Here is a 25,054-nt window from a genome sequence, read left to right as displayed (position 1 = left end):
TTTGTGAAAAGAAGCTAAATTTTAATTAAAATTTAAAAATCGAACTAGCTAGTAAATAGCCTAAGAAATGTCCACCTCAGCTGGCACTGCCCATGAAGAAACCATTCCTGGACAGCCCAGCCTCCTGGCACCAGCACTTTATCTTGGCATAATTCCCCCTGCCCTGGCTGAGGCTGAGCTCCTTGCCTCCATGCACTGCCTTGCTGTGCCACCTCTCTCATCCTTCTTTCCATCATTTTGGTTTTGTCCAGGCACAGTGCCCCTGTACTGAGAGAGCCATCTTGATGGTGACACAAGGCTCTCCACCCTAAAGACCAACAGCAGCTGCCACCACTGCTGCTCTGGCTCATGCCAGGAGATGGGTTGTTTTGATTTTTTATCCAGAGAAGTCCAAACTCCTGAGGGAAGAAATGTGGTTTATTGCATACTCATCCTGTTTCTTCAAAGCTGAACTGTGCCATGCATGAAAAATTTTTTGGAGACCGGGAGCAGAAATGATGACTTAACAAGGCAGTGCTGTCCACTGCCGCACCAACACACTGCCGGTTTTTCTGAAGTCGTCAGCACTACTGTTTTTGTATGAAGAGTGGAAATTCCTTCTTGTGCTTTGTCAGTCAAAGATTCCAGGGCTGTCAGTCAGTGTTAAGGTTAACGCGTGTTTTCCCAGTCTACACTTCTGTCCTTGCCACACCGCTGTGCCTGTGCTGTTATGCTGCAGCAGCAATAACTTCCCTCCCTCAGATCCCTCCCGTTGTTTGTGCAGATTAAAACTCCAGTCCCATACAAGGGACGGAGGTCCTGGGTTGAGGCATTTCCTCATCCCTTAGTGCGGACATGGGTGCAGTGGGGAGCACACGGGGAGGCCTGGATGCTGCGGGGACGTGTCCCTTAGCCGAAATCCCCCAACCTCCCACCACGCCACTGCCAGGAAGGGACCGCATGGCATTGGCCTCGGGGGTCTCTGTCCCCTCACCACCCCCTGGGTCTCCTGCCGTCCTGCCGGGCCGAGCGTCGCCCCGTGGGCACCTCCACCGCTGCCTCGCCTTCTCCTTCTCCCCGACACGGCTGGTGAGCCTCCCGCTGAGCCAGTGGGGCTGGGGAGGATGCCCGGGGCATCCCCGGGTCTGGGCGATGGGGGTCCGGGGTCACGGCCCGCCCAACACTCGGAGCTCAGGCCGAGCCCGTCCCCGGGGCTCGCCCCCCGCCCGGCTCCCAGCCACGGGCAGCGCTGCCCTGGGCGGGCCCGCGGCGCTCGGCGAGGGGCGGGCGGGCGGGCGGGGCGGCCGCGGGCCCTATAAAGGCCGGGCGGCGCCACCGCGCTCCGGCCGAGCGGCGTGGGGCGGAGGCGGCCGTGCGGTGCCGGCGGAGAGCGGCGGGGGAGGTGAGCGGGGCCGCGCTGGCGCCCGGCGGGAGGGAGGGGACCGGGGCACCGGGCGGGGGAACCGGGGGCCCCAAAGTTTGGCTGCTGACAAGCCGGAGGCCGCGGGGGTCTCTCGGGCGGCTCCTCGCCGTGCGCTGCCTGTTACCTGCTCTCACAAGTTTCCCGGTGCCGGGTGCGTGGGCGCTGTGCCGGGAGCGGGGCTTCTGGCGCGCTGAGTTCCTTCTGCGTGTTGGCTTTTTGAAAGCAGGGAGGGTTTTTCCCCCAAAAGAAACGGGTTTTAAGGCTGGCAGCCCGCGGGTCGCAGCATCGGCGGTGCGTCCCGGGCGGCGCGGGAGACGCTTCGCTCCCGGGTGCGGAAGAGGTGGCACTTCCCGAGCATCGGCTGCGCCGGGAGAGCTTGGAAACTGGAAGTTGCTCGCTTCATTCGTGTCTCTTGTGTGCTTTAAGAGAGAGCTTGCTGGTTTCGTGCTAAATAAAAGTAATAAATCATGATTCAGTTAGTAACTGAAATTTTCTTGGCATGTTGAATGATAGAGTAACGGGGGAGAAACAATTACAATCATTGCCGGTTGGGGAGGAAGGGGTGATATTCTGATACTGTAACAGCGTTTGGATAGTGCTGGTGGTATCATGTTGTGTGCTGAAGCAGAGAACTGGTTCGCCAAAACTCTGACCTCGGCTCACTTTGGAATGATATGGGAGCTGCTTCATGTATCGAGTTCTGGGAATATTCGGAAATGCAGAGTATGCCTCAGGAGAGAATCTTTTGTCTCTTGGTGAAAATGGTGTTCGATATTTTGGCTCAGTGCCGTGCAGTGTAGGAGGATCTTAACAGAAAAATACCTTTGGAGAAACCATTGTACTAACAAATAGGTGTTAAAATGTCAAATTTCCCATAAAACTAGGGAATATCTATTTGTGGATTAGAGGCCTCAGTGTGATTTATTTCTCTCCTCCTTTCTCATGCCTACATATGATTCTGAACATGGTTTGGCTTTTGTGGTTGTAATCGCATTCTTGGGCAACTTCCTGAAAGAGAAACCTGGTAGACAGATTTTTTTTTTTTTTCTCACCACACTGAAAAATGACCTCTTCCTTCACTTTCTCTTGTGTGAGCATTTAGTAGTGTCTTGTCCCCAGCTTGCCACAGGAATTCATTAGAAACCTGATTTTTTAGGGACTATTCACAAAATAGTACATAGGTGTAAGCAGCTGTGCTGCCGTGTAGCTTCGGAAAACAGGAGAAGCTGCAGACATCCTTGAGGAAAGTGAAAAGCAGCTGCATGCCTGCTGAGTGCTCAGATGAGTCTTTGAAGCGTGAGGTGAAGACCAATGCAAATAAAAAAGCAGAATGATTAAGTAAATTAATTCAACTGCATGTAAGATGTACTAGGTTGGAGTTCTAGCGTTTTGTGGGGTGTGATTAAACTCATGAGAATAGCAGCTGTTTGGCACAGGAGCAAACTTCAAGTGATGAATGCTAGTCCACAGCTTTTTACAATTACAGATAAGTTGTATGTCAGGCAACCTATAAGCAAATTTTGTCAGTGCTCTTGAGATGCTGAAAAGCAGCTTCTCTGGTCATTGCTGTTTTATGTGCTCCCCAGCTATGAGGATGACAGAAGAACTCAGCTTTGATTGGTGAAATGGCCATCACTATAGACACACATATATTTATATCTATATATAGCTCTATGTATCTCATGTGGGAGGCAATAGAAACTCATGTCAGAACAAAAAAGGGAAAACAGAAACCTGCAATGCATTTTGTCTCAAGGTGTATACAGAAGTGTTGAAGCTTCTGTTTGGTGTTGTCATTGACAACCAGGAGAATAGCATGTCTTAGTGGCATGTGGAGACTTTTAGTCTGGGTCTCTAAATCACACAGGCAGAAATGTGTTCCTGTCCTAGAGCTTGCCAGCATACTGTTAGGCAGAAAACTGTCAAGCAGGAGCACCAGGTATTTTTAGACTAGACTGAAGTGTGTGTATGTGTGTGTGTAAAAATATGAAAAATAACCACCTCACCTTACTGCTAGGATTTACAATGGAGGTGCACAGATATTGCATGCATCCACAGCAAGGGATCTGTTCAGAGGGAGCTCTGGCTAGAGATTTGTGTTGCTGCTCTGGTAGTGGGCACAGCATCTACCTGGTTCATGCACCTGGTTGTGGCTTTTAATTCTTGATAGGCAGCCACTGTGCTCATTCTTGAAAAAGCTGAGGCTCGGTGGAAGGTTTTTCTTGGAAGCTGGGGTTAGGGTTGTCTGGGCTGCTTGAATTGCTTAATCACAAGCATGCATGAAAGAGCATGCTTTTGTAATACTAATTAGGGGGGAATTCATTCTAATCATCAAAACATTTCCAGTAACTTGGTATGTTAACTGAATTCTGCAATTCTCTAGGGTCAAAGGTTTTATACATGAGAAGACAGGGAAAAGATGGAGTAATCATCGCTAATCTGTAAAGTGTTGCTAGATACAGTCATCTTTACGTGCCTCTGGGCATCTACCTGTGACATAGCTAACAAATTACGTTTTACAGCAAAGTGCTGGCCTGTAAGAACCATGTAATTCAGTGGACCTATACTAGCCATAAAACTCTTTTGAATAAGCAGAGTGATATAAAGAATTGCCTCTTCTTGGCTTTGAAGAGCAGGTAGTGGGAGCATGGGAGTAGTCAATCACCTACATGTGAATTTAAAGATTTAGTGTAAATTTAAAGATTCAGTGTAAGTTGGGGAACTATGAAAATATAAGAATGTTTTTATTATTATTAAAGTAGATAGCTTCTTTGTGTAAAAATGAGAAAGCTGAATATGTGCAACTATGTACATGTTCAAGTGTGTCTCCTCTGTGATGATTAAAGTGGCGGGAGGAGAGCAAAAAGAGGTCGTAGCATTCTACAGCTGTAGCTACACAAATGTTTAAGGTGGCATGCTATAGGGAAAAAAAGCTGTCCTGTGTTCTGCTTGTTCCTGTCTCCCTTTAGGGATAGGCTTTAGTTCGTACTTATGTGAATACTTCTTCAAGCAGAGCTGAGGTCTCTGCTGAAGTGAGAGCCAGTAATCGTGGACAGGAAAAGGATGGGGCAATTTTAGTGGCAATGCTAGCCATAGGTTCTTGAGCTGTTTGTCATGGCCTTGAGATACACTTAAGTGCTAACTGAAATGCTTTCTAAATCTGTTAGCACCTCTCCTCAAGCAGTGTCTATGGAAAAACATGCATTTTGGCAGCTGCTGTATCTTTTCTGTAGTCTGGTGTTCACCTTTAATGGCCAGAAGGATGTTTTTTCCCTTATTTTTGGGCTGAAATCAGAAGGTGCCTTGTGCTGGGGTCCAATAATTATGCCACAAAGCAGTTTAAGTATGAAAGCATATTCATCTTGTGGAATTATCTCCCTTGGTGAAAATGTCAGTTTTGCTGACCATGCTCAGCCGTGTGACATAAAGTGTGGGCTTCAGGCAGTCTCCTGTTGTCATCCTGGGCTTTAGAAATTTCAGCAGCCTGAAATTCTCTTTAGTATTATGGGACCATGAAAGCAATTATGGAAGGCATCAAGACTGATTGCCAGTGAGTTCTGAATGGAAGAAGCCTGTTTAAGGCCGTGTATATGTAGTGGCCTTCGCATGCAGGTAGGTTGGTTTGTGAGAAACATGAGTTGCCAAGAGACTGTAAGCTACAGTCTTCAATACCACTGGAGTCTCCAGAAGCACTAGTGAGAAATGCTGCTACATTCTAGCTCTTAGTTTGGCTGATGTACAGGCGATACGAATTTATGTTCATCAGCTATGTGGCTTTGACCAAGCCTTGATTTTTACTTAAATGCTTTCTGTATTATTTAACAACTTGCACTTTAAGCTTCTGTTCCTGTAGAAGGGCATGTTGTGGTATTTAGTGATGTTTCTCACTGCTTCTGAGATGGCTCTATCATCTGGTGTGAACTGTAAGCTTCTGCTGGCCAAAGGCTGAGCAGCATTTGAGGTTTTTTGTTTTAATAGGAGAGAGGCAGTTTCCCATTAGCTCTGACAGGTTACAGGTACAAAACCAAGAGGAGAACTGAACATAACTAACTTTTCCTCTTCCATTCTGTTATCCTATAACTTTATATCCCTAAGCAATCTGAGAAATGCTACGTAGAAGTTGGTGTATTATCTGTTAGCTATATGTCTCCATCTTGCTATACACCCTCCTCTTCCAGAAAGAGTAGTTCATGTGGCTGTCTCAGCAGTTAAACAAGCTGAGGCCTCCAGCTGCTCTGGCAGCTCAGTTGAAGAGGCTGCTTTCCCAGCTAATTGCCTACTTCCTCTGCAGAGGTTCGTCATCTGCATTACAGAAATAGTGATGGACTCTGTGGAGGCTTCTCAGCCAACACGGCTCACAACTCAGCCTACAAACTCTCAAGCTGAACTGAATCAGACAGTTTAATATATCAGGTCATGACCTGCTCTTGGAGAATTCTTGTGCGTAGTTCATACTCAGTTGTCCCATTTTTTACTATGGAAATTTAAGTCTTGTCTTCCCAGAAACCTGTAGTAAAGCCAGTGGGATCAGTCACAGTGAGGTCAGTTTAACAAAAAGTGTGTTTTCTTAAGTACAGGTCTTTAAATAGCTGGTTAATAGCTCTTATTAACTGGTTAATGTAAGGTTCTTGCAGATGACTGAGGAGGTGTCTGCCTGAGCATATGGACGGGGTTCCCAGCACAAGACTTCATTTCTGCATCCTTACAGAATCTGTGACTTCTGATGCTTTTGTGGTTGGCTACTTCTGCTTCTGGAGCTTTGAGGGGAAAAGATGAATATAAGTGTATGCTTGCTGTATGAGTGTTCTTATCCTTTTTGGGTAACCTTCAAGCTAGGGCTGGAATGGCTGAGAAAAGGCCACTGAAAACTAGTATCTCATGTTCCTATGAGTTTAGGTCTGTTTCAGAAATGCTGTCCTGTATACAGAAAATCAATATACTTTTTTCATCTTAAATGTTAATAACTTGGCTACATTACACTTTAAGGGTTATAGATTTGTTATCTGGTTTTTCGGATAAGAAGGTTTCTAAATTAGCTTGCAAATAGGAAGTGGTTGATTGCTAATGTTGTACAGTGTGATTAATAAATAAATAAATGGCTTGTCACCTAATATTCTGCATATCTCTAACCACAAGTACAGTAAATGGTTAGAACAGTGTTCCTGATCTCTCCAAGTATTTTGTCACTTGGTAGCATTCCCTACTTATAAATGCTTAAAGTATCAGGTCTTGGCTATCAATGAGTTTGTGTAAGTACATGTTTTTTATGAAAGTTCTCGTTACAAACAGAGAATACTGGAATTCCAGTTTATTTTTATGGTGAAATGACTGTATTGACTGTATCCATGTAACTTTAGAGAACTGCCTATACTGTTACTGCCACAATCTTTCCTCTTGTAGGAGGAGGGTTAAGTAAAAACTTAGTAATATATTGAATTACTTGAATTATTTTAAGTGAGGTTTCTTAAAGTCCTCTTGGGAGACTGTCTCCCCATCTTCTGTTACCAGTTGGGCATCTCTAAACCCAGCATGCATTGGCTTTGGTTAGATGTTGTGTGTCTGATAGATCCTGCCACCTCTCTTAGCTTCCCAGGAGTAATAAAAATGTAAATAATGTAAAAATATTATGGCTCCATAGAAAACCTAATTTTGGGGCTGTAAGCCCCAACTGAACCATAGAGTGTGGAGTGATGGGCATTGGGCTTTGGAGCATTGTTTAGTAGGAAATACAAGTACCCCTTTTGTAGAGTAACCTAAACCTAAAAGGTGTAGAATCTGAAGGCAGTCATCTCTTTTCTACTTTGCAGCAACAGTGGCTGTCAAAGCACTGCTGAAATTTTCACTATTGACTTGAGGACTCCATTCTATACCTTTAGTTTTCTTTATTTCTTATACAGATATTTTTTTCTTTGCTTGACAGTTCTTTAAGTCCAAGTGTTACAGATATTGGTCTCTTAACCTTTCTGAAGAAGGATGTATACTGGAAAGTTCTTGGCATTCAATCTTCTGCAAGTACAGCTTTCCACACAGTTCCCAAGTGGCCATGGAGCCATCTCCACAAGTCTGTTTCTACTCTCCCAGCCTAATAGGTGCAAGAAGCAGCGCATGGGTCACTGGCCAGCAGATTAAAATTTACTGGAAAAGGAGATCCAGATTTGTTTGCGCTGCAGGGATGTAGTGGTGTGAGAGTCTTGCTGTCAGATGGCACCAAGATACCTGCAACAAGTGAAAATGAGTAAGGGTACTGGGTTTCCCTTTAGTATTTTTTAAGGAAGAAAAGATGGTAAAATCCTAAAGCACAGGGGAACTTAGGGTGAAGGTGGTAGTGAGGTGCCTGATAAGACACAAGCCATTGTTAGTCCAGCACCTTTTGGACTATTTACTTCATAAATCTGTACTTACACAGCCCATTCCAAGGAGTTAATACCCTGTACCTTATTAATGGGAGCTTGCAGTGCTGTAGGCTTGCGTTTGGCTCCTAATGAGCCTGTGGTTGCATAGTGAGCATTGTTAATATGCAGTAAATGTGGGAGCTGTGGTTCCGTGAGGCCTTTCTTCCACAAAAAAAACTGTAAGTGGGAGCTTGAGTTTAGGTAAATGCTATGATTGTTGAAGCCCTGTTCCCTCTACTGGGGTGAATCCAGACAAGGAGCCTCCCCACCATGTTGTGAAACACTGCTGTGCTCCCTCTTTTGGGGAAACTGGTTCTGCAGCATTAGTCTTGGTGAGCTGATTGTCCCATGCGTGTTTCTTCATTATGTTAAAATAACCACATTGCATAAAGAGCTTAAGATCAACCAAAGCACTTCTTTAATAAAGGGATACCAGTAAATTAAAAACATAGTTCTCTTTAATCTTCCTGATACTGTAAGACTTGATAATAAATCTTGGAGAATTCTGTGGAAACTCTACTTTAAATACAGGAATAAATAATACCTAGAAACTTAAGCAATAGTAGTTGAGCTTACAGTAACAAGAGAACACATAAAATTTGAAAATGGTGATAGAATTGTGCAGTACCAGAATAGTCTCCACAAGCCCCCTGCCCTGTCAGCTCTATTTGCTTCATGAAGCAGAGCTAAAGTTGGCTTTTTAAATCACGTAGAGGGATGGAAGTAAAAGCAAATGATACATAAATGCCTATCTTATGTTCTTGAAACTCTGAATAGTGCCTGTGTAGTTGTTGTACGGTCACAGCTCAGTGGTGAAGTAAAAAACTCTGGTCAGCTTTGCATGATGTGAAATTGATCTTTGAACTACCATGAGTCACCACCAATGCTGTAGAAGACAGATACTGGTGAGAAAAATCAGTCTGGTTTGTGAACTGCAGACCCTGGTCATGAGACTGCAGACAGTTTGAAATGGAGCTTGTCTCTCTGCACTTCATGCTTACCAGAAACTCCCAAAAAGAGGTGGTGGTCAGGACTCTGCTTAAAGAAGCACTAAACTCTAACTTCTGGCTCATGTGGGAGCAGTGCTTGGACAAAGGGATGTGTGTGGGACCAGCTGGTTTTACAAGCTGGTGCTCTGCAGGGAAATTCCCACTTGGCAGGGGAGGCTTGTTGGACACAGCTGAACAGGCTTTCCAGAATGCACAAAAAACCTGAGAGAAATATGAATAGCAGAGAAAGGATTAAGGTTGGGAGAGGAAATCTCCAGAACCAGTACCATGCTTTTTGGACTCATGTGCAATGGTGACTGTAGTACCTGAAGCCAGACTGATATCTTAACGTACAAAATTATTTCTTTAAAAAACCCATTACTTCCAGCTTATCTCTGTGTACAAGTTATGTTTATATCTTGTTGACAGTAACTTACTCCTCTTCAGAGCAATGTGAGTACTGAGCTGTTTAAAAGCTAGCAATCATCCTTTCTTGGTAATGCTCTGCATATACTAAACTTTCCAGGTATTGAGTAATAATGGAGTTGTTAGGTTAAAAGGGAGAGCCAACATTCAGGACATACCAGGAAATGTGGAGGAAGATGAAACATTTCACAGATCTGTCATTTCAGAAAACTCAGAACTTCAGCAGGCTGAACTCGCGTTCAGGATGAGGAATGGATACTGACGCTGAAGGCTTTGGTATGGAAGAGGCTTAGGCAAAAGGGGAGTTGGAACACCTGTGAGGTGGGGAGAAGCCTACCAAGAGGCTGGAGTGTTTTACCATGCTTCCAAGTGGGCATCAGCTGAAAAACAAGACCCACCATATGACCTTCCCACTGTAACCAGAGTGGTCTCATGTCTTGGGAGAAACAATTGCTGTGTGTTCATCCAGCTCCTTTAATGACTGTTAACAAGTTTGGTTGAGTATTTATTCAGTCCTGCTGGAGAGAGTTGGTTAAATGCCTGAAGTGAAGCTGCTTTCTTTCAGCTCATATGTCAATTGAAATAAGACTTTTAAATTAGTCCCCCAGATGACAGTGGCTGGAAATGTCAACATCTCAAACTTGGAGATCTCCCTGAATGTTTGTTCCAGGCTGACTTTCTCTGGGCACATGGGCTGCCCAGTGCCTTCCCGTGGGCTCAGGGGATCTGAGGTTTTTGGGCTTAATACAATGACACCAGCAATGCTGTGAGACTGCTCTTCAGTTTTGGTCCCTTTAGCTGTGCTTGCTGCTGGTTATGGCTATTCACAGAAGTGCGGTCTGGTGTCTAAACTTCCTTATGCTTGATATGTCTTTAAAGAAACTACAGAATCAATCTTGCAACTGCAAGAAGGAGCCTTTTGGACTATACATTATTGCTGTTGAAGTCAGGCTTCAAAATAAACATTTGGAGGTGTCTCATAGGGAGTGCTGTCATTACAGATATCTAAAAATCTATGGACAGTTCATTATTTCACCCTCAATCCACTGGAAAGTGTTCTTCAGCCTCTCTGGGAAAGGCCTTTTCTCCAACTTAGATATTAAATATGCATATTTTTTCAGATCATGTTTTTGCCTCTGATCTTGAACCAAACTAATTTCTCTTCTTCTTGGGAAGACTGCAGCAGCTTCGTGTGGCTCTCTGAAAGTGAGGTCCTTCCTAAGCTGTTTTTTTCCTGTAGGAAGATCTTCATTATTAGCAGTTTTTTGTGCCTGGAGCTGAAGATGTAACTTCTCCCTGCTCTGCAAATGCTTTTCTAGACATAGATTAAACAGTCCATATTAATACAGCTTTGCTTTTGTAATAGGCATTCTATAAATGCAGACTGAAAGCATTCATGTCCTCTTTGTTAATATAACTACTTCCATAATAATTTCATCCAAAAAATTTAAACTAGGTACTATGGGGATGATCTGAATAGCTGAGCCTAGTGAGAGTTGAATATGCTGCCCAGTATGTCTGAGAGTTAGTGTTTGCAACACCAGCTTGAAGCTGAGGTCATCCCAAGATTGGTAGCCTGAAGACTTTTCATCATCTGTCATGAAACAACACAGAACCATTGGTGTAGATAGGACATGCTGCTGTTTTCTTCCTCTGCCTTCCCCAGAGCTCTGTGCCTGACTGGAATAGTTGTCTAAAAATTCTCTTGTGGCTCAGGCTAGGCTCTGCAATTAGATAGAGGTATAACTGGTACTTCAGTGTGATGTACAGGAATTGGTGTGCTGCTGTTCAGTGAGGCAGGGGGAGTTGAGTTCTCGGTGTGCTTGCTGTGGAAATGGCATCTCTCATACAGCTGAATGTGTGACACTGATCTGTTTTGCCCAGAAATTCTAGCATTAGGGTTAAGAACTGGGTTTGCATAAGAAATTGCAATGCATGATAACACTGGCTACATTTCTTTGACTTACTGACAGTATTTCCATTGCGTGTTAAGAAGTTTAAATTGTGGATGTTGTCCTTCCTGTAACTGCTCAGTCTAAGAAGTGGGCAGCCTACCCTTGAAGAGGGACATTTTTATTTGCTCCAACATCTTTCAAAAGCCCACATTTATGTAAATGAATTTGCCTATACACCTTCCTTCTTCTCAGTGAACTTTGTAAAAAATATAATGGTCATAGGCAAAGAATTGCCTGGCTTGTATTTTTGTTTCGTTTTCTGAAGCATTAGATTCAGATTTAACTATCACTAAGGTTTTAGCTTCAGTGTTATGAAAGCTTGTTGAAAGCTTGTTGATATTCTGTATAGCAGGTCAGCTGTTTTCCATCCTACACATCATATATCCTTTGGATTTCTTCCCTCAGCACTGTATTTAAGCTGTTTCTTTCAGGATATGCAAATACACTTCTTGTTACTGAACCAAAGTTGAATATAGTGAAATCCATGATGGAAATGTTAATTATAGGGATGCTACTTCTGCTCAAAGATCCCGTTATCTCCTCAGTTACCTGGTTAAATTACGCAGTGGCCATAGCAGGACCAGGCCAAGAAGTGACTGCTCTGTAATTTGTGATAAAAAGTGCTTTTACTCTTTTTCCGTGCTCAGAGCACTGTACGACTTTGTTTCACTTATTGAATAGGTATCTGCTAGAGATTGTGCTCCAAAACAGAGAACAACCCACCTTAATGGTGTGTCAGGAGGGAGAGGTTAGGCAAATGTGGAGAATTCTGGGGAGACAAGATGTGGGATGTAATTGGTTGAAACAAAAAAAGAAAACCCACCAAAATTCTGCAGCAGTGGCCTTGGGAGCATAATTGGGTTGTTTTGACAAGGCTTCACATGTCATGGGGAAAATGCCAGGCTGTCACCCTGAGTCTGGCAGGGACTGTCACCAGTGAAGTAGAAAACTTGGAGGCTTGCAATATATTCTGGGAAAGGCAAGAAGAGAAGTGTCTGACTTCCTTTAGGCTTGTGCAGATGAAGTGCATAAATGACAATGAAACATTGTTTTAGTTGATTTCAAAGTCTCCTGTCTCTGCCCTCATAGTCTTGCCATGCTTCTTGCTGTATAATGTGTCAAGGGTAGATTGCACTCAAAATACCAGAGTTTCCTTTGGTTTACTGTCAGGATCAGGTGGAGCTGCCTTGGTCAAGAGCAGGGTTTTCAAATTGCAGCTCAAACTGTGCTCTGTGATTGTTATCTGGCATGGTCCCTGTCCCTCACTGCATGAGACAGGCTGTATTGCACTAACATGAACCGTTGCTTGGTTCTAAGTGCAAATAGTAAGACTCCGTAATAGTTTTACGGCCTTGAAGTTTCTTTTTGCTGAGATACTAGGTCAAGGTATAAGTCTGCTTAATATCAGGATTAAGAATTTGTTTAAATTACCCCTTAGGTTTCCAGGTTAGGGAGAAGAGATGGTCACCAAACCAAAGAAAACCCTTAGCCCTAAATCTAGCTTTTCTTGGAGTGGTAAGCCACATTTGCCTCCTGCAAGGCAGCATTGCTATCAGTGTGGAGCTGCTGCCTGTGAGAGAGGGAATCCTTGCCCTTAAAAACAAAACTAGATGGTTCAGGTGGTTTGTGTTAGTATCGAAGAACACTGAAGAATATTCCGTAACAATTTAAATTTTTTTTTTTAAATGCAAGTTTACTTTTCCTGTCAGGCTGTTGGCTCTCCCCCATAACATCTTCCTGCTGTAGCTGGTGGTGAGGGGTGCAAGACAAACCTAGGAGTGACTTGTGTGACCTGCCTCAGGGGGTCGGGTGGTGCTTGGGTTTTCTTCCTGCAAGGCTCAGCTGCAGCTAGCTCAATCCGTTTTAAATTTTGGGCTAAGCTTGAGTAGTTGCAGTTGATGGCTGGTATGAAGCTCCTTTGGAAGGAATTGTACTTAAGTGACTTCAGAATTGCTTGGGGGATTAGTAGGTTGATGGAAAAGACTTAATTATTGGGTGGGCTGTTACCCCGCTTTGTAGGACAGCGTTTTCACTTTTTCTTGCCTAACTTAAATCAGTCCAGCAAGTTCCTCTGGTCAGAAGTATACTAAAGTTGGGTTCTGGGGAGAAAGATGTCTAAACTCCTGCATTATTGCATGTTTAGCATTTGGTTTATTCTGTGCTGCAGTGACAAACTTTGACAAAGCCAATTCTGTCCCCTCAAATGATGTAGAAGAAAGTGGAAATGCTGTATTTGTCGCTTTCAAGTGTTTTAGCACAGTTAAAGTACATGCTATTAAAAGATGATTAAACAAATCTGTACAAACACCAGCTGGTTTTCTGATAGTCAAGTGCTCCAGCATGGTTTGAACTCACAGTGTAGGTAGGCTGGCGATGGCACAGCTCCTTGGGCTGTGTGGGAGGAGGGTGGGAATGACAAGGCTGTGGCTCTGCTGGGCCCCAGCACCCTGGGGTGCTGCACCTAGAAGAGCAGTGTGCCATGCTGCACAGGGGGCTCCGGGGGAGCAGAGACCTGTTTTTGTATTTGTTATGCAAATAACACTTCATTCAGTTGCACACCTTCTGCAGTCTTTCTTCTGAAGTCAGCTCGGTGAGGAAACAGGCTCCTGGCTGGTCTGGAAGTGGAAGTCAGTTCTGTTAACTGTGCAAATGAAATGTCTTTAAAATATTGTGAACAGGGAATGTAATTTAATGAAATTGGAGATTATTGCATGTTTCTCTAAGTGTCTCTTCGCCCTAACAAAAAAAGGGGTTGAGTGCAGTTTCCTGAGGAGGAAATACAGCCTAGTAGTTACAGTGCTCAGTTGTTGACATTTGGGCTTGGTTCTCTATGATCAGTTGCTGGGAGGTCCTGAACAAAATGTTGCTGCTTCTGCTTCTTGTGCTTCAGTTCTTAGGAGCTCATGGGTAATGATACTGAACTCTGTCAGGTGTTAGACCTGCAGATGAAGATAGGCCCATTTTGAATGTTAACTTCATTGTGTATTCATTAGGTGCTCTATTTTCTTAAATGGAAAAGTACAGGTTGAAATCCGAATTTAACGTTTGCATTTTAAAATCTAAAATTTTCCTCTACATTCCTGTTATTGAGAATGTCAATTATGCAGCTAACTCTTTATTGTTCTAGGCAGGTGTAAATTCCCACAACAGAAGGTCTGTTTGCATTATGTATATATGCTTCTGTTCGCTGCAGAAAATTATCTATGAGGTGTACTGTGCATCACATTGTAGTGGGTGAGGACCATACCACAACACTTCTCAGCACTCAATTCTTCTAAAGGGCAATCTAAATAGAATGCCAAGGCTCCTTCAAACTGAAACATAAAACTGTCTGAACTTGGGTGTGGTGGGAGGTAGTCTCCTAACTTGGTGGCTTTTGTCCTTTATCTAGGCACTGATATGTAGCTATGTCATGATTATCACTGCATCTGGAAATCCCTAGACTTAAAATCCTGGTAGTGGTAAGTAAAATGAGGTGTGAATCCCATTGCCAGAGCTCTGTGAATGGTGTGTGGCATGTGTGCAAGACTTGCCTGCTCTTCAGGTAAATAAGAATTTAGGTTAAAAATGCTGTACTTGTGACAGCTGACTTAACTTTCCTCTCTGTTTTCTTACAGGTATCTCCAACCAGGAATCATGAATTGGCACTTTTCACTCCTCTTTGTTCTTGGGACTTTAATGTCTGTATGTTCCCAGTTCAGTTTTTACCCTCTGGAGGAGCTAAGCTCTGATGTTGGAATCCAGGTCTTCAATCAAATAGTGAAAGCTAAGCCTCAGGACAATGTTGTTGTTTCTCCTCATGGGATTTCGTCTGTCCTGGGGGTGTTGCAGCTGGGAGCTGATGGCAAGACAAAGAAGCAGCTGACTACTATGATGAGATACAGTGTAAATGGTCAGTGATCCTAAGGTGGTTTTGGGTGTGTTTTGTCAGACTCTTCATGATGTATGAGATGGCTTTCAAAGTGTGGTAGATTGCATCATGCACCAATTAGCTCTGTTTACCAAAGCACAAAATGGATGTGCTTCAAGTTAAATGGCAATTTGAGCATGGACATGTATATATACCTAAACTGGCTTGTAAGCAGCTTGGTTAATGACCTCAGGGCCCTGTCTAGAACTGCCAAATTGGTATTCCAGAACGGGGTGGATGATGGTCCACTGCTAGCTTTGAGCAGGAAGGTGGCGGTATCTATTTCAGGCTGTACTGAACAACCTTTAATGTGCTGTTCCTTAGATAAGAGTGAGAGGATATTTCTTGGCACCTCACTGAAAGCAGTGCAAACTAACCATACAGTCGATACTTTCACTTTACTCTTCAGTTTTGTTTGTGTTTCTGCTGTCAAAATCCATGTATGTGTAGTTCTTGTAGTGCCCTCTTCTAGAAACAGCCATTTCTGCTTTCCTGTGCCTGACACTGCATGCATCTGTGTTCATATTCTTCTGCCAGTGTCTGCCCCTTGAGAGGGAGTAGGCTGAAGATTCTTCCTGCTTTAATTTGCATGCTATTTTTGTGAGTGTTTGCCAGCAAGACTTAACATCTTAGTGCCAGCATTCTGCCTTACTTCCAAGAATAGAAAACCCTCCAGGAGGTAAGTGCACATTTAAATCTTCAGCAGTAGTGTCATATAACATGTTGTCCTGTCTTCATTTGCTTTGCTGTTTTGGTCCTGAGTTTAAAGTACAACAAAATGATTTGACACCTTAACATCTAAATGATGTAGATTGGAATCTCTTCATGGGATAATCAGCTCTAGGAGCATTTGAATGCTCAAAATCTAAGTACTTGCAAAAATGTTAAAGCATTGTATCAACTGGTTTTATTTGGCCTGCAGACTTCCTAATCCTAACTGTGAGACACAGAGGTTCTCAAACACTTTAAAAAGTAGCCACTACCTGGTTAGAGACTTTTTATGGGATGCTACCTATGTCCTTGCACAGGTTTCCCCTGCTCTTGTTCATGACTGTGTTACAGTCCTTTGGCAACTGCAGCAACTGCTTCTTCGGGAAGGTAATAGTTGAAAAGTATTTAATTTGTCTTTAGCTGTCTTTTAATGCAATTTAGCAGCTGGAAGCAAAGAGGAGAGCCAGCATCATGAGACCAGCCAGCTCTCCCCGGACCACCAGAAAGTGCTCCGTGGACCACCAGTGGTCCACAGAATACAGTTTGAGAACCTCTGTTATGGTATGTTCTCCAAAAGAATTTGCCCGTAATATTGGAGAGTGAACATGTAGAAATTCATACTAATGGTGCTGTTAAAGCATTCATGATACATGAAACAGCAAAGCCATCTGAGGCTTTTTCTTACCTGCAGCTAAGAGAGTAACACTGAACTAATTTATTCCCTTCATATCTCTTGTTTGTCTACATAAGAAAGTAGTCAGGAAATGTTTCTCCCTAAATTGAATTGGGAAACAGAGGGAACCCATTAATAACAGCAGTAAAAACAGCCACCCAAGGATGCTGTTCAATACAGTGGTTGAACATGAAGTTGCCTGCCTGGCATTAACTTCCTTGTGTAGACAAGCACTCCCTGATAAGCCATAACATGGGAGAACTGGGTATGGTGAGCATAGCAGTTCTTCTGTGCTGCCATATGCTTTCCCTCACACACAGTGAAGGAGCTAGCAAGCACTTTGTACAATCTGCTTTCAGGTCCTAAGGATCTTGACTAAGCGCTGGAACCAACTACTTTCCCTTTTCTTTTTTAGAGGCAAGCTCATGTGTTAAGGGATTAAGTCCTGCTTGTAACTGTTTTAGGCCAGGACTTAGTCTTTGAGAAAACTAAGACTCAACTTGAAGTTTATTATAGAAATCTTGACAGCTTCCTTTATTCTCCAGTAAATGGAAAGGAAGTAAAGAAAACAATTTTTGCCTTACATTCTGAGGCTCAAGACCATTTGGTATGCAAATCCTGCTGAGCTCTCTGGGTGAGCAGGCTGACCCTTTGACTTTCTTTGTCACTGTCACAGAACTGACAAGTGACCTGGCTTACATGATATGAAATATTTTTGGAACAGTTTGTTCTGTGGAAGAGCATGATTTGTAGCTCTACACTAATATTTGAACCTCAGTGTAATCCCAAGCACTGTCTGTAACATTCTGAGCAGACAGCTAGAGGTGCAGTGGGCATCACAGTGGAAGTTCATGTTTTTGCTGGGAATCAGTAGCGTTCTGCAAATGAGACGTCAGAAATGGGTATTTTGGAAGTCCTTTCAGAATGCTTGCTTTGGTCTTTCTTTCCTAGTCCAGACTTGATGTCTGACCTTTCATGTCATTAATAGTTGCATATAAAGTTACTGTTGATTTATCATGTTATTCTAAATTAAACTTGCTGTTTTTTCCAACTAGGAGTTGGTAAAGCCTTAAAGAAGATAAACAGGCTCATAGTCTCAAAAAAGAATAAAGACATTGTAACAATTGCTAATGCAGTGTTTGCAAAGAGTGGCTTTAAAATGGAAGTGCCTTTTGTTACAAGGAACAAAGAGGTGTTTCAGTGCAGTGTCAAGAGTGTGGACTTCGAGGACCCAAATGCAGCATGTGATTCCATCAACCAGTGGGTGAAAAATGAAACAAGGGGTGAGTATTGGTGAGTGCCGTTGTGGTGTCTGAGACCTCCAATTCAGATGGAAATACTGGAGAAAGATGGGGAGGTAGAGAAAGCTCTGTCCTATGGCTTAGAACTGTCTTTTAGCTGGCATTAGTGTGATGTTTTAGAGCTGGTGTGTCAGGAACCAGCAGTCTTGTTGCCCCAGAAGATATGCCTGTCTGGTAGCCTGGAGGGATGTGTGTCCATCTGTCCATGGGATCAGGGGAGCTTTTACTCTTCTTTGCATTCATATAATTGGTGAGAAATCCAAGCAGAGTTCTCTTAGGTCCATGCTTTATCAAGTACAGAAGATGCTTTCAGGCAAATCAGATGTTCCACTCAGCAAATCAGACTTATGAGAAGCTGTAGGGCAGTTTAGCTTTTGCTCTGACTGCCCTAAACTGTCCTAAGATATGACCCTGTTCTTAGGACTCGCAGTTGGTGGAGGATTCTTAACTAACCCTGCCTTGACAGAACTCCTCATGCTTCAAGCCTCTTGAACCAGTTGTCAAGCTTACATACGCTAAAGCCAGAGATCGTGTTTTGCAGCATGTTCCCAGTCCAGGTGAACTACCTGTTTGGTACCTTTTGGAGCTAAAGCAAGTCCCTCCTGGATGTGAGGAGTGTGTTAATGATGTTGGATGTGGTATTTGTGAAATGAGGCTGTCAAATTCTTTCTCTATCACATCACCAGTTTTGCATAGTAATGTTGCAAGCAGTGTGTGAATGGGGAGGTGTTTCAGCTGAAACTATTCCAAGTAGTCTTGGATCTGCTGACATGCTGGAAAGGGTAGAGCCTTGTTAGTTGTTAAAACATCAGACTGTCAGCAAGATATGTTTGATTTCTAGTTATCCCAAACAAAGGATACCATTGACTTTATGAATTTTAAATATACTGCCCCATGAGGAGCTGGCACACTCACAGATCAAAGGGTCTAAAGTAATACGTGTGTCAGGTTGTTCAAGAACAGTTGTCCAGTGTTATGACAGCAAATGCTCAAGAATTCCTTTATTTCTTCTAGGTATGATTGATCAGATTGTAGCTCCAGATGATATTGAAGGCAGTTTGACCAGACTGGTTCTAGTGAATGCTGTGTATTTCAAGGGCTTATGGAAATCACGATTTCGACCTGAAAATACAAAGAAACGCCCATTTTATGGAGCTGATGGGAAGACCTACCAAGTTCCTATGCTGTCTCAGTTGTCCATCTTCCGCTGTGGTAAGCTCAGTGACTCCCACTACCACCAACAATGGGTGTAGAATTTGCTCTTTTCTTCAAAGTGAAACAAGAGCTTGCTGTCTGTGTGGTGTTTAATGGTGTTGCTTCTTGTAGCTGGTATAGAGGGATTGTGTTAGAGAAGTGTCTCCTGCTGCTGAGGCATGGGCAAGGTACTTAATAGTTGCCTTAAGGTTGAACACTGTCAAGTATTGCCTTATCCTTTGCCTTCAAAAAGGAAAGTCTGAAGTACCCAAATTGAGAAGTTTGCATGTTAGTTAAGCTTTGGTGTAAGAAAGAAAAGTACATGTTTATAAGGGGTGAGAATAAAGGAAAGCTGCTAACAGGCAGAGTGGTGGAGGTTTACCTGATGGTGAGCTGTATATAAAAGAGATTGGAGTAGAATCAATTTATATTTCGCTGCAGATAGAGAAATGGGACTTGCACAGTCCCCAGTCCTGTGGGAGCCAGAGGAATGCAAGGTTAGAATGTTGGCTGTATCTCCCGAGGTGTGAAACTGCTCTTCAGATTGAGTCACAAGTGAAAAGAAGTTCAGCAGGTTCTGCCAGACTTCCATCAGAGACTCTCAGAGCTGACACCAGCAGCTTGATGTGACTGACAATGTACTTCAGAGCTCCAGTTTGCAGCCTTATGGGGATTTGAGTGGTCAAAGTAAGATGGATGCTCTGATAAAAACTTGTCTTGCATCCTTCTAAGAAGTGCTGCCTGGAACTTACTTCCATGTGTACTAAATACAGTCTGAGACATAGGCCTGAGAATACAGCTTGCTATAAATCAAAAAAAAAGACCCATTGTACCTTTAAATGCTTAGTTTTACTGTCAGCAGTGCTCAACTAATATTAGTAGATTTATGTTAAAGTAAACAGCTGTGACTCTGTCCCAAAGCTGTATATTAGAGCAGATGTAATGTAATACTTCAAGTAACTGCTGAAAGTGTGAGCAGGGGGAGGTAGGGAAGCCTACTGCTGTATATACTAATAGTGGAGTTTCAAAGAAGTTCATAACTTAAGGTGGGATTTAGCAAGAGTATTATATTGAAGGCTTTTGACTTCTGATGCTGGTTAAAATATCCATTCTGTTGGCCTATGTTTAAGCTAGAAAAGCTATAAAGGCTAGAAAGGAAAAAAAGAAATATTGCTGAGTTAGGTCTCATCTGAGTTTGTGTATCTCTGGATTTCCTAACACAGGGCTTCTATTTTATTCATGCTTGCAAAGGGATCTTTAAAAGTTTAAATTTCTTAAGTATCTTCCATCCCGTCAGCTGACTGAAGCTGAACTCCCCTCCTGTTTAGTTTGCCTCAGTAATGACAGCAGCATGTAGCAAATCAGGAAAGCAGCACGTACCTGTTGGACAGTTGGCCTTGTGTGACTGTCCTGAAGCTGACTTACACAACCAGTGTTAGGTCTGTGGGCTCTAGCCTGAGAACCAGTGCCATAATAAAAGGAATAGTGAAACTGCCAGCTTTGACATGATCCCTGCACAATAGAGGTGCAATACTGCCAGTTTTGTAGCAATATGAGTTTAGGGCAGGTTTCATGACCCTGGCAACAAGATTAAATTTGTAATGAAGCTGTTGATTTTCAGCTTGGGCTGACAAGTACAGATTTAGATGAGAAAAGGGGAGAGACAATAAGATCTTGCTGCTATCCTAAAACTTTGCCTGAAATCCTGTCTGTAGCCAAACTGACAAATTTTAACTTGAAACTACTATAAAAAGCCTTTGCTTCCCAGGCACATGCCAGAAATCCCACATTAAGCAAAGGGAACTTGGAGGAGAGGGCTGCTCAAAGACAATCTTGCTGTAACTTGGATGCATTGCTATCTCCCTCTAGCTCATCTAATTGGCCTCTTGCACTGCCTCGAAGTGGCTGCTTTCCACTATCTTGAAAGACATCAGATTACTTCCTAATCAGATCCTTATTAAGCAAGAAAATTGAGCAAATGCAACAGACTACTTCGGAAAGGAACCAGGAGCTCTTGCAATAACTCTTGGAGGAAAAAGCTTGTCTGCAAGATCTCTTCAGTTTGGAAAGAGTCTGCTGCTATTCCTTGCTTTTTTAATTCTCAGTTCACAGTTGGTTCTGGTACAGCTGAGATCTGAAGCAGAGATCCAGCTAATTCACAGACCTGATCACTTCTAATGTAGCTGGCTTGCAGCTCTGGGCTGCTGAGATTTATCTGGGAAAACAAGTATGTATGTCAAATGAGTATTTGCTCCATGGTGTCTGTGCTTTATGTCAGACTAGCATCTGTACAAAACCCATGCCTTTCAAAGAGCTGCCCGGAAGGAAGTCTGGGACTTTAGAGTCAGTTTTGAGATGTGGGCAAAGCTTTTCTAACAGACTCTTCTAGCAGTAGTTGTGTAAAGGTAGAGATTTAAGGCTGTAAGGGCTACAGCTCATTAGTTTGTTTGGGTTTGTTTGTTTCTATTTTTTTTAGGCACTACAAGTACCCCGAATGAGCTGTGGTACAACATCATTGAGCTGCCATACCATGGGGAAATGATCAGCATGTTGATTGCACTACCCACTGAAAGCACAACACCACTCTCTGCTATCATCCCCCACATCAGCACAAAAACAATAGGAAGCTGGATGACAACCATGGTAGCAAAAAGAGTGCAGGTTATTTTACCAAAGTAAGTACTTATATAATTAATTTCTCCTTCAGGTAGTGTTTGGGGAGTTATTTATATGTCTCTCATCTGCTACAGGAGAAGGAATACTTCTGGTGACTTTCCTGCATAATACTGATGGATTTTTTGTTGTTCCAACCAGATTCACAGCAGAAGCAGAAACAGACTTAAAGGAACCTCTGCAAGCACTTGGTATTACAGATATGTTTGACCAGTCAAAGGCAAACTTTGCAAAAATAACAAGTAAGGGGCTTTTTTGTTTCAATTCATGGTGGTCCTTCATAGTTTCTAGCTCTGAATAAAGTGCCGCTTTACCAATGCAGTTGTCTGCTTTCTCTTGGCTAAGTGTTGCCATGACACTGGAGCTGGTTTTATGTTGTAGCCAGTGAGGCATGACTGCTTGCTTCTGTTCAACATTGCAGTGGCTTTTTTTCTCCCTTATCGTACATTACAGCGGTAAATCATGCTGGTCAGCTTCTTAAGATTTGATATTGCAACCTGAGGGTCTTGAGCATTGCTAAAATCTTTGGTGGGACTTAAACAGTACCATACCTTAGTCTGTAGCAAATACTGCAACTACAGTGTGTAACCTTTCCTGAAGTATGTGTTTAGTGACTTTTTCTTGAGCTGTAGGAAAGCATGTATGAAAAACATTCACACTTTAAGGGACTGAACCAACTCACAGCTGTGAATATTAGTATCTGAAAATGGGGTGTAAACACTTTTGAACTCACAGCTGTAAAATGTCATCTTACTTCTCTGCTTTCGTTAAGATCCTGATTAGCTTCTATAGAATTGTCTAACAAAAAAGCCTACCTCATTCTGTCTTAATTTGAAAACAAATTCCTGTGTTTCACTGAAAGCAAGGTGTGTTGCTAAGTGCTTTTTTTTTTTCCCTGACATTGAGACAAATGGGAGTGTAACTTAAATTCAGATGGCGTATTTTCTCAGGTTTTTTTAATTAAAACTAAAAATGCATGTGAACACTTCTAGCTTAAGCCATTGATAAAAAAAACTTAGTAAATGGGGAGGAACGAGGAGTAAGATATGTTATTCCCTATTTTTGTAATTACTCACCGACTATTCAAAGGTACTGCAGTAGTGTTCTGCACTGCAGCTTTGGGATTCCAGCAGGATTGTAGCAGCTTTCAGTATTCTGAGCCATGCTAACAGAGCCACTTAGCTACAAAGTACTTCAGGACTCTCTCAGTGAGTTTTACTGAAGGTGCTGTTCTCCTTGCGTCCTTCAGGAACAGAAGGTCTTCATGTATCTAATGTTCTCCAAAAGACAAAAATTGAAGTTAGTGAAGATGGAACCAAAGCTTCTGCAGCAACAAGTAAGCAACTGTACTGATAACTGTCAGACTTGGGAAAACTCTGTTAGAAGGCTATTGCACTAAGCAAAGATAGCCCACTTGGAGATCATTGCAGGAACATACATGGACTCCAGATCAGTTAATGGGTTTTATGTAATATCTCAAGGAAATCTCAATTTGTCAGTGTTGATCATTGTAAGAAATATTAACAGGCTTACTTCTAGAGAAGTGCCTTCTCATATCTCAGACTTTGTGTCAGGCCACTGACAGCATGTTCTGGCTATCCAGGTTACAAAGAGGAGTAAGCTACTACAGCCTTTGGGTGACAACCCAAGACTTCCAGCTTTCTGTTGGTCTTGTGTTGTGTCTTTTTAATATGCTTCCTGTAAGAGTATCATGTGACCTGTGTGGCTTGAAATGTCCAAGTTGGTAGGTTTTAGGCATTTGTCTGCACCTGTTCAAGCCTGTATAAATATATATACACACACATACCTGTATATCTACAAGGAAACTTTACTTTGATAGAGTATGTAATGTGTTGTGGTGCTTGATTTGTCTCACTCTAAACCTTATTTTTTTTGCAAGCTGCAATTTTAATAGCCAGGTCATCCCCTCCTTGGTTCATAGTAGACAGACCATTTGTATTTTTCATCCGGCACAACCCTACAGGTAAGCAGCATTTGTAAGTACTTTTTGGCTTAGAAGTTGAGTGTCAGCTATGTAATAGTGACAAAATAAGCCTGGAGCTACTGAATAACTATTAAAAAAATCCTGCAAGTGCATTTTTATGCCTTTAATTTTAGATTATTTTATTGGGAATACAACTTGGAACAGGGGAAAAAATACATATTGGCTGCCCAGTTAACAGAAACAAGCATGGTAGGTTTGTGGGTATAAAAGAAGTCTTTAATTGTCATAGTTCCCCTGAGTGCAGAGGAAACAACTCTTTACTGATAGTGAATTGCTGAATTGCCCAGTTTTCTGGGCAGTCAGGTAGTGAGGGCCAAGGCGGAATAGGGCTTTGGGGATCCAGGGTGCTGCTCGAGCCTGCTCTGACCAGAAGGGAGTGTTGCAATAGAGTGCTCACTGCTTCTTTGCAGTATGGGCTGGCTCTCCTAGAGCAGAATTGCCCTTCTTGCAGTGACATGCATGTGATCACTATGTCAGTTAGAAGGGGACAAGGTGCAGCTGCCAGCACTGGGGGAAGAGCAGGCTGCTGGCAGTAGTCCCAATCCTGAGGCTCTGCAGAGCATCAACAGAGCTGTGTGTCTCTAGGAATAGGAGGTGGCCACCTATGCAAACATGCTCTTCCCTGGGCTCACAGACCTGGGGTAGGCTGGACAAGACTGATGACATGGCTTGGCTGTGCTCTGTGGACTTCATGCTTTCATGGGTAAGTTTATTTACAGATGATGGTAATCCTTGTTTTTGTTTCATCCCTCAGGTACAATCTTGTTTATGGGACAAATAAACAAACCTTGAATGTGGAAAATACTTCCTTCAAGAAGTAAACAGGCACACCCCTGTTCTGTTAAATATTTTGTACACTACACTTTGACTTCACTCAAGAGCTAGTTTTAACCACTGACTAGGTTTTGAAACAGGAGTCAACATAGTTCTGGCGTTGTGGGGAAAATACAGATTGAAAACTACAGTATCTCTTCAAAATGTCTAAAAGATTCTCTAAACTACTGAATGGTTACCTATGCTAACAGCTTTTGAGCTTTTTCTGTATCTACTAAGAATTTTATGTATGGATTTTTGTGAGAGGATTTTAACAAAGAATGTTAAACGTTTCTATTAATGTTGGTTTCTTCTTGTGTGTGGAAAAGGTCTAATTTTGTAGATACCACCTATCAAGATTACTTTTGGTTCTTGAGTATCTTGGTACCTGGACATTCTTGGTAGAAATAGAATAAAAGTTCTAGCAGTTTTTATATAGTGCATGTATCACTGAGAGTTTTAAAACTAATGTGGTGTTCAATACACATCGCATTGTCCTGTCTCATTGTAATGTAAACTTGTCATTGCTAGTATACACTTTCTATTGGATTTAAATTTTATATTTGTTTTTGTACAAAGGAAAAAATAAAACTGCATTATGAACAGTCAA

The 25,054-nt window shown here is 42.6% G+C and overlaps 1 protein-coding gene across 3 annotated transcripts; it reads left to right on the top strand.

The window, feature by feature from the left end:
* Window positions 1-1,290: 1,290 nt before the first annotated feature.
* SERPINE2 (serpin family E member 2) lies at window positions 1,291-25,054 on the top strand. Of its 3 annotated transcripts, none has more exons than XM_032119865.1 (10): window positions 1,291-1,381; window positions 14,782-15,056; window positions 16,230-16,346; window positions 17,514-17,741; window positions 18,774-18,971; window positions 21,430-21,628; window positions 21,768-21,868; window positions 22,876-22,962; window positions 23,527-23,610; window positions 24,386-25,054. In XM_032119865.1, exons 2-10 carry the CDS (start codon window positions 14,801-14,803, stop codon window positions 24,421-24,423), a joined length of 1,308 nt encoding a protein of 435 aa, XP_031975756.1. In that variant the 5' UTR covers window positions 1,291-1,381; window positions 14,782-14,800; the 3' UTR covers window positions 24,424-25,054. The 3 variants fall into 3 exon arrangements, with proteins under 3 accessions (XP_031975756.1, XP_031975755.1, XP_031975757.1); XM_032119864.1 differs by having other exon boundaries at window positions 16,227-16,346; XM_032119866.1 differs by lacking the exon at window positions 16,230-16,346 and having other exon boundaries at window positions 1,292-1,381; window positions 24,386-24,538.

This window comes from Corvus moneduloides, chromosome 10 (genome assembly GCF_009650955.1).
Source record: "Corvus moneduloides isolate bCorMon1 chromosome 10, bCorMon1.pri, whole genome shotgun sequence".
NCBI lineage: Eukaryota > Metazoa > Chordata > Aves > Passeriformes > Corvidae > Corvus > Corvus moneduloides.
The sequence above is the reverse complement of the archived record's forward strand: the minus strand, read 5'-3'. Positions and strand labels throughout refer to the sequence as shown.